Genomic DNA, 9878 nt, shown 5'->3' on the forward strand with positions numbered 1-9878 from the left:
AGGATATACTGTATGGTGACTAACATAACAAAATAAAAATTATTAAAAAAATAAAATGCTTTTATGTCAAGGTAAGATTTTTCCCATTATTAAAAAAGAAGGGAAAAGTAGATATACAGAGATATTGATATAACAAGCAAGGGAATATTAAATTCCCTGGCAAATACAAAGTATCAGGAAGCAAAGATACATGGGTTTAACATATTTAATGAAAAATTAACAGATAAATGACCTTGGAAAGGGTTGGAATTAGACATGGAAGGGAATAGATGGAAATGATTTCTGCCACACTCCGCTCCAACATATTCATATTTAATAGAATTTATGAAGTACATGTTAAGTCAAGCTGTATAGTCCCAATGGACAACAACTCTTCTATAGACACTTCTCAAGATGCTCTGTTGGTTCTATTTCTGTTCTTTACTCTTTTGGTGGTAACTATGATGCCAACATACCTAGAGCACACAAATCAGTATGTGTTTAAACCATTTAGTTGATGCCATCATTGCCTTGAAGACATGCCTACATCATAGCAGAACTGATTTTTGTGGGGAAAAGCAGGTGGAGGACTCCTTGGCAGATCTGCTTGGTCTTCACACTGTAGATGATGGGATTGAGCACAGGTGGAACCAATAAGTAGACGTGAGCCATGAAGACATGGATGAGTGGGGAGGAGTGTTTGGCAAAACGATGGACAATAGAAAGCCCTATCATAGGCACATAAAGGATGAGTACAACGCAGATGTGGGATGCACACGTGTTGAGAGCCTTAAGCCTCCCCTCACGTGATGCAATTCTTAATATTGAGTGAAGGATGCACATATAAGACACAAAAATACCCAGAGAGTCCATGCCCCACAGCACAATGACCAGAATCAACCCATATATAACATTAAACATGGTGTCAGCACAGGCAAGGCGAATCATGTCCTGGTGCAGACAATAGGAATGAGAAAGGATGTGGGAGTGGCAGAAAGGAAAGAAGGCCAGCCGGACCAGAATCGGAGTCATGGCAAAGGCACTCCTAAGCAGGGCTACAATTCCAATTTTAGTGATAAGTCTTGGGGTGAGAATGGTAGCATATCGTAGAGGGTGGCACATAGCCACATAGCAGTCAAAGGCCATGGCCAAGAGCACAGACGATTCTGTGAAGGAGAAAGTGTGAATAAAAAACATTTGGACCACACAGGTGTTGAACTGGATTTCCCTGGAAATGGACCACAGCACCCTGAAGAGTGATATCATTGTGGGCATGGACATGCCCATGTCAGAGAGGGAGAGCATGGCCAGGAAGTAGTACATGGGCTCGTGGAGCCTGGGGTCTGTCCGGACAATATGCAGGATGGTGCAGTTACCCATTATTCCAACAAGGTAGAGGACACAGAATGGAATGGATATCCAGTGGTGAAATTCCTCATAGCCAGGGATACCTGTGAGATAGAACGTGGAGGACAGGGTACTACTGGAGTTTAAGGTTGCCATGGAGCTCACTGTTAAACTACAACCCAATTTCAGGATCCCACTCCAGTGGGGAGGGCAATGATGAGATCAGCATCTCAGTCTGGAAAACAAAAAAAACAAATGAACCTTCAGTGCTTTTGGTAAACACTCTTCTATTTGTCTCCACATTTTTGCTCTGTCTTTCTTCATTGCATTGCTGAGCATGGTGAATTAAGCAAAATATCTACTTTACAACCACAAGGACCTTTCCTCCTGCTTCTCAGATGCAGACCAATTGACATCCTTTCTAAGTATGGACAATCTTCTTCTAAAGACACTATAAGAAACAGCACACACAAGCAAATGGTTCTAGTTTACATCTTTCGTTCTATAATTTTCTTCCAGAATTTCCTTGGCTAGGGCTACTGATCTTAACATTAGCCTGTTTTGTTTGTTTGTTTGTTTGCTGGTTTGTTTGTTTTATGACTCCTGTAGTGATTTACACACAATGCCTTGTTCTGCCTAAGCCACATAGATTTTCAATAGTACTAGAATACCACGCAAGGAGGTATCTTTACAGGATTCAGGCAAGTATGGGTCAGCAGTACTTATTAGCATAAGCAGGTCTTACTGACATATCCCCAGTTGTAGAGTTGAGGCCACAGGCTTGGTCTTGGACTAGCATTGCCAGGGGCTAAATATGGGTTAAAATAGACTTAATTATAACAATTTTGAATTTAAAAAAGTTCTAATAATGAAACATAGAATTTTATATGTAATGTTCTTATTGTAAAAAAAAAATACATAATTTAAGCAAGGTTTAATTGCCTCTGACTCTGATATTAAAGTTTCAAAGCCTTCTTTCTATTAAGTTTCAGATCCGATCAGTCATTTAGAGAGTGGTGCCTTCTACCAAAGAAAAAAGAAAGAAAGAGAGAAAGATAGGTGCTATAAGGAAAGAGGGAGTAGAAACTCATGCTTCAAAGCAAAAGCAAGAAAAAATAAGATAACTCAAAAACTATAATGCTCAGGAAAAGCATCTGACCTTGATACAAAATCTTTCCTACTCAGAACAAATGAGAAAATATATTTCCCCCCAATAGATTCCAGTACTTCTTCTGTGGTCAAGAAACACATCTCTGAAGTAAGAAAGATGAGCCACCTCTCAAAATCCCACTTGCCCATCACTTGAAAAGAATCTCTGCTCACCAAAGACTGTCCTGAGAATTTATAGTCCAGGAGACAGATTACTTCCCATTATCAAAGAATAAACTTGTCTCTTCCTATCATGTAAAGTCTACTTTGGTCCCTAGAGAACTTCAAATTCCCTTCAATCTTCTCTAGGTCCACCCAGATAAAACCTGAATTCAGCAGTTTTGACTGGAATGATTAATAATCACAATTTTCGAGGAAATGGAAAACCCGTAATCAAGAAGTCAAATAAGTAAATGCCAGAGATGAGTTCAGTCTCTCTGACTACTCATATTACAACTGAATACTGCTCACATATTGTATAACCTGGTGCCTATGGTCCTGCTAGTTTCTTCAATCGGCCTGACTTATTACCACCACCAATTCCTGCTTCTCTTGCCCTGGGCTTGTCTCTCTCGCCTTCCTTTCTACCTTTCTATACTTACACTCATTACCTTCAGTGCCAAAATATTCCAATATTATTACTTCTTTTTGTTGATTACTTTTCAATATCTCATCCCTAATCCAAATGTAGAAATCTGCCTTCTTTTTACCTCGCTGCTTAGTCAGTTCAGACCATTTCTCTGATTTCAGAGTGGCTCTTTCCCTCTTCCAAGAAGAGGTGAACTTGAAGTTTAATTAAAAAATGGTAGATACCTGAGCTGGAGGCCAGTCTGAAGCAGCTTTATCATCTCCATGACTTTCTATTGAGGTTTTAGGAGACAACTGTCCACCATCCCCCTCGTTCAGACTCTCCCTCTGCTTTCACAAGCTTATCCACATCAGGAAAATTCTGGTTCCAAAACTTCCTCACTTTTTAAGTTGGACGAATGGCTTATTTTCCTCTGTAGCAAAGTAGCCTCATCTGTGAACTGTAGGGAAAAACAATTTGACAGGATCGTGCTTCAGATTAAAGGAGCTAACGTGGGTAAAACACTTAGCATACAGCCTTACATTAGTGAACAGAAAGTAATCGTGATAATGATGACAGACAGCAATGACAATAACAATATTTCTTTGAAGTGTAATGGGAGGTAGGAAGATATGTGGAGACTCTGGAGTATCCTTCCAGAGAGGAAACACCCTGAGAGGGCTACTCACAAAAGTGAGCTAATTGGCTGAGGCGTGGGAAAGGAAGGATATCAGATTTATCTCTGTTTCATCCAGTGAAAAGTTAGTATAGCCATAGGTATAAACTGCTTGATGTTCTTTTTCTCTACCCCCAAATTCTTCTGGTAATTTTGATGGCTTTATTTATATATATTTTTCATCCCACTCATTGCCAGTTTGGGAAGGAAATAAAAAAGAAGATATATCCCAGGATAAAATGGGAAGTCTAAGAAAAGGAATGAGATTTGGGACTACGATAAGTGTGGAATCTGAGCAGCCATGTTAGTATTCCCTTGTGAAGTTGTAACATATATTCTAAAGTAACATATATTTGGTAATATTCCACATATCCCTAAGATCTGCCCTGCCAATTATTCCACAACTCCTTATATTTGACATGGGTTCATTTTGACTACCCAGTTCCTATTGCTTCTGATTGTCTAATTTAAAATTCATTCACATGGCCTTGTGATGTCTTCTTCCATTCCTCAGAGGAGGAAGGTAGAGTTTAAAGAGTTAGTTTACAAGCTCAAAAATCAGAAGAAGTTATAATTTGGGGTTTAGACCTCTGAGTCACACTTAATGTCATATTAAAAAGCACTGATACTTGGGATACTGTGGGACTTTGAAGGCTATCTGATACAATCCCTGTCACACTCTGGAATCTCCATTCTGTCACATCAGAAAAATAAATCGTCACCCCGTGTAAGTATCACATCCTGCCCATGGAGACAGAGACCACCTACCATAAAGGTCTAGGGTATCTCAGGCAAGTACAGTCTGAAAACTCTGACCGAGTCTGGCTTGAATACTGTAAGAATGAGCATGAACAATGAAGGTATTTTGGTGAAAATTCTGTCCTATGATGAACTGAGAGCCTTTCTCTTCTGGAACACTCTCCTGATCGTCCTTCTCCACTCTGGTTGTCCACCCTCCTCTCTTTTGTCTCTGTGTTTTCCTCTTACCTCCCACTTTTATTGCCCTCAGTCCTCACTTACCTGGCAGAATAGTTCCTCTTGTCATTAGAGACCATTCTAGTTCTCAGAGCAAGAAGGATCAGTTCATAAGTCTTCCTCCAGTCCTCTGAGGTGTGAGGCCCCAGGATAAATACAGGACAGTGTGTAACTCTGTCAGTGCCACCAGTTCAGTTCAGTTTCTCTCCACCACTCAGGCTGCAGCAGGGTATGGCAGTTTGGGAACACAGGGGCAAGAAGGCTGTTGAGATTCTCTAATGCTTGTCGCCTCAATGTCTGGGAACAAAGGAGGTAGTGTCATGCAATATGAAATACTAGTTTGTATCCAGAATATGATGGGGCAATAAAGATTTTTGGACATGGTGTAGCCAATGAGAGGGTCTTGTTAAACCTAAACTGGGGAGGGACACAGAGTCTATGCCCTAAGAGCTGGAAGTGTCTCTAGTTCAGTTCTATTACGATGCACTGGACGAAAATGAGACTCAGTCATGTGATCTGCCTCCCTCAACATCATACAGCAGTGGGGACATGGAAATTTGCGTTCCTTCCACTCAATTTTGCTGTGACCTTAAAACTTCTATAAAAAATAAAATCTATTTTAAAGACCACGCAGAAAAGCAATAAAACCAATGTCATCACTCAGATCTGATTGGCTGGAGTGGTCCCTTCTTCCCCTTGCCATAGAGTTCTTGATGAAACAGATTAAGATGCTTGATATGATTAAAAATAGAGCCTTTTTTTCAACTATTAAAACTCTCTCTTTGCCAGCAATACTGACTCTTAAATGTCTATTTGTGATTGAGCAGTGCAACAGGGTGGCATGTGCATAAATGAATAATCAGACATCTCTCATTGGGATGGGAGTTTCAGTTGTAAGGTCAGATCTGTTTGGTCCAGGAACTACTTGTAAAAATGTGGTCTTCTGTTAATTTTTCCAACCCTGGTTTTGATCCTGGTAACATTGGTCTGATTATAATGCCTAACAACTTTACATGTGTCCACTCCCCTCAGATGTTGTCTTTTGCACATATATCCCAACTCACTAATGTTTAGGCACTGCAGTATTTAATACTTTCAGTTGAGAACTGGCTTTTCAGGAGTTGATCACCTCAGTATAAATAATAGCTCTCCTACAGAAAGTGTACTCAATTACTAAAGAAATTTGACATCAACTGATAGTCTATGAAAAGGAGAGATTATTTATCTATTTATAAGTTAACAATCAAAAAACCCTCACAGTTCCCTCTTCGAAGCCTTCTTATGGAATTGCCAGAGAAATGATCTGAACTTACTGACTTACCTGGCATTGGATGCCTCCCATTCTCCTTACACTTTCATTTCTTTAATATGAATTTAAATCACTCTGCACGGATTTTCCTATAAAGCAAATCAATAACAACATATATTTTGAAACCTTTGCTGATTTAAGTAAGCCAAAATGCATGGAATTTTAGTCTATGGAGAAACTACAAAGCCTATAAATCCTCAAGTAGAAATTATTTTTTTCATATGACGGAGTCCCATATATTATTTCTGAGTTACTCTACCTCAGCAGAGGCACTACCCAAATAAATATATAGAAGTTGTCTTTAGTGACAGACAATAGCAAGCGTATTCTATTTCCTTATTGCAAGGCCCTGAGATGATCTCTGTAAATATCTCCTTATTCATGAACAGAGAAGCTTTACTTTTACTAACATATTTCCACAGCTGTATTTTCATTCATGTATATGTATGGATATGGAATTCACTATATGACAAAAGTAGGGATGCTAAATGAGGGAAAATACTAAGTATCGATATCCGGAGTTAAATGAATGAAAATCCAAAAATCTCCTATTGGGAAGATAGTGATACCACTTGTTAGCTGAAGAACGTGTAAGAGTCTTAGGTTTGGAGTACTTGGTAAGAAATAGTGCAGTTGTAAGACAATATAGTAGAGGGAGACATGATAAGATAGATAGTTTTCACTAGAGAATAATTCCCTCCAGACTTTTTTTTTTTTAAGATTTTAGACTATGGATTCTGAGAAACAAACTGAGGGCTTCAGAGGGGAGGAGGGGAAGGGGAATGGGATAGGCTGGTGATGGGTAGTAAGGAGGGAACGTATTGCATGGTGCACTGGGTGTTATACGCAACTAATGAATCATGGAACTTTACATCGAAAACCGGGGATGTACTGTATGGTGACTAACATAATATAATAAAAAATATTATTAAAAAAAAAATTTTAGTCTAAACAATTTAGGGACTGCCAAATTACAGGCTTCAGGATTGAAATACCCGCATTTGTGAGGATATGCTGCTTGCTGGGGAACGAGCCGAAGGAAGTTCATTTGCACCAACATGAATTTCATTCAGCATGATGACAAGGTGAGCTTGATGAGTGTGTCGGGAATGGAACAACTCCTTGCATTGCTCCGCTCTTGACACAATATGTATTTACTTCTGACCTCAGCAGGCAAGAATTGCACCACTGTTGTTATAATCCACACCCTGAGCTTCCTTCACTTCCTTACATGTATCCAGTTAGTCAGATAACTTTATGACTTTCTCTCCATTTCAGTCCCTTCTCTAGACAAATTCACCCAAACTTCCCCCGATGACCTTTCCTTTGCTCTGCACACTTCTGCATTGGCTGGCCCCTCCCCCCACGCCATACTGTTATTTGCTGACTATCCTTGTCCCTTTTCTTAACACCGTAGAACAACATTTTGAAAGTCATCCTGGTCCCATTATAAACAGCCTCCCCCCGCCACACTTTCTTCTTTATAGGGCACAACTGACGTTATTCCTCAGACACTCTTTTATTCTATCCACGGATAACAGAGACCGGGGCAATTCTCGATGCCTGAGACCTCAACCACCAGCCAATGCCGGGTTCTTGACTTCGCTGGAGAAAAAAAATTCAAAGACAAGTCAGAATAAAGTATAGCAGAAGAAGCTGTATTGCGAAGCAAAAGTGTACACTCCAGATGAGTTAGTGTGGGTGAACTCGGGAAATCCGAGTTGTGCCAGGTGGGGGTTGGGCTCTGATGCTTATGGGTGGTTATAATTTGGGGACAAAATGTTCATGTGGCGTTGTGGGAATAGGAGTGGGTTTCTGGGAACTGCGTGGATTCCTACTCATGCTGTATGGGGAGGTGCTCTGCTCAGGCAGACTAACTTTTCTCTCGCAGGTTCTCCAGATATAGACACATAGACCGGGCCCACTAGGAGTCCTCTGGCATCCCAAGTGGAGGCGTCACTCTCAGTCACGTGAGAGCTAGCTGGCTTTTGTGCGCATGTGTGAGGCAGTTATGCAACAGCCGCAGGACGCTTGTGGCCACGAGAAACCACAGAGCCATCACAAGTTTGCGTAATCACCACGAACTGTCCGATGTCAGACTCAGTTCCCCATTTTTTGTAACGTTGGCAAATATCCAGCACTTCCCTATTCTGCCTCTCTTACCACTATTAGAGACGCTTAAAAATTATGGAGTCCTGTGATCAGGAAAAATAACCCTTAAGCCAGTGTCCACTGAAGCAGGGATTGGAGCATGTATAGCGGACCGGGCATCATATCGAGTTACACTGACCCACTGACTCTGTTGTTGGAGTTTCATACCCCAAACTTCTGCTTACTGTGGTTATATGGCCCCTAAAGCCCCTAGGGGTTAATATTCTCTTTTGAACATGAAAAGAGCTGGATGTGTGGGTCAAGGAGTAGTGAGTGTCCAGAGAATGACCTTTCTGAATCATGATATATAAACTGGGACACAAGAGGAATACAGGGAAAACGGATTATTGGGAAGTTACGTAATAATTTGTCATTCCTGAATGTTTACTCAAAATCAGTTGTTTTTCTGAGAACATTCCATGTATTAACCCACATAAATTTTAACTCCAACCAATATAAGTTTAAGTGACTTGTATAAGGTTAGACAGCTGACAAGTGGTAGACCTGGTTTGTCTCCACACACCGACTCCAGAGCTTTCATTCTTAAATGCTTCGTTAAATTGTCCTAATGATACAATAGTTTATTTGCATTTGTGTGTGTGAGACAGTGGATGGTGATTATTCTGTACATAGTATTGGAAAATACCATCATCATTAATTTGATTATGGATGCTTGCTGAAATCTCTGTTTTAAAAAATTCCGCAAAGGAGCTGGTCCACATCTGAGCCTTTCTCTTCCTAATTAACACTTTCCCAGGGCACTTACTCACTACATGTGAGCTTTCACCTCAGAGTAAAAACTTTCATCACCAGACAGAAGCTCTCGCAACCTTACCCTGTCCTACCATTTAGTTTATGTATACTCTTTGAGCAAATACATTTTTACACACTTTCCTCTTTATTTTGTCCTAAAACATTTGTATCTTTTTATCTGTGTTTGTGGCTTCATCAAGTTTCACATTTCACATACTTTCACATTCACTCTTTCTACCTTCTCTATCCCATTGAACAATTTATTTTTTTATTTAAATTCAATTAGCCAACATATAGCACATAATTAGCTTCAGATGCAGAGTTCAATAGTTCATCAGTTGCATTAACACCCAGTGCTCATCACATCACGTGCCCTCCTTAATACCCATCACCCAGTTACCCCATCCCCCCCACCCATCTCCCCTTCAGCAACTGTCAGTTTGTTTCCTATAGTTAAGAACCTCTCATGGTTTGCCTCCCTCTCTGATGACTTCCCATTCAGTTTTCCCTCCCTTCCCCTATGATCCTTACGCTGTTTCTTATATTCCACATATGAATAAAACCATATGATAATTGTCTTTCTCTGATTGACTTATTTGGCTCAGCATAATACCGTCCAGTTCCAGCCACATCAATGTAAATGTTAAGAACTCACCTTTTTGATGGCTGAGTAATATTCCATCATATATACATATATATACACACACACACACACCCATAGTGTCTTCTTTATCCATTCATCTGTTGATGGACATCTGGGCTTTTTCCACAGTTCCATAGTTTGGCTATTGTGGACATTTGCTATGAGCACTGAGGTGCAGGTGCACAATTTAAATTTAACTTTCCCAATAGAAAATGAGTGGACAGATTATGCAGAGAAAAAATTCACAGCGAAGTGAATGGATCACTTAAAATAGACCCTACCCTCACTTGCAATCTAGAAACTAAAGATTAAAATCAATATGATAGAA

At 40.1% G+C, this 9878-nt stretch overlaps 1 protein-coding gene across 2 annotated transcripts; it reads right to left on the reverse strand.

The window, feature by feature from the left end:
* Positions 1-197: 197 nt before the first annotated feature.
* On the reverse strand, positions 198-6058 carry LOC100482402 (olfactory receptor 51L1). Of its 2 annotated transcripts, XM_034650118.1 has the most exons (4): positions 6016-6058; positions 4740-4991; positions 3289-3503; positions 198-1561 (listed from the first exon to the last, which is right to left on the reverse strand). In XM_034650118.1, the coding sequence occupies exon 4, from the start codon at positions 1480-1482 to the stop codon at positions 523-525; it is 960 nt and encodes a 319-aa protein (XP_034506009.1). In that variant the 5' UTR covers positions 1483-1561; positions 3289-3503; positions 4740-4991; positions 6016-6058; the 3' UTR covers positions 198-522. The 2 variants fall into 2 exon arrangements, with proteins under 2 accessions (XP_034506009.1, XP_034506010.1); XM_034650119.1 differs by lacking the exon at positions 3289-3503.
* Between the last annotated feature and the right edge of the window lie 3820 nt (positions 6059-9878).

Source organism: Ailuropoda melanoleuca, unplaced genomic scaffold (genome assembly GCF_002007445.2).
Source record: "Ailuropoda melanoleuca isolate Jingjing unplaced genomic scaffold, ASM200744v2 unplaced-scaffold11322, whole genome shotgun sequence".
In the NCBI taxonomy this organism is placed as follows: Eukaryota; Metazoa; Chordata; class Mammalia; order Carnivora; family Ursidae; genus Ailuropoda; species Ailuropoda melanoleuca.

What these genes read in the sequence shown, in the direction of transcription:
- LOC100482402 (XM_034650119.1), bottom strand. Translation starts at nt 1,482, where the DNA reads ATGGCAACCTTAAACTCCAGTAGTACCCTGTCCTCCACGTTCTATCTC.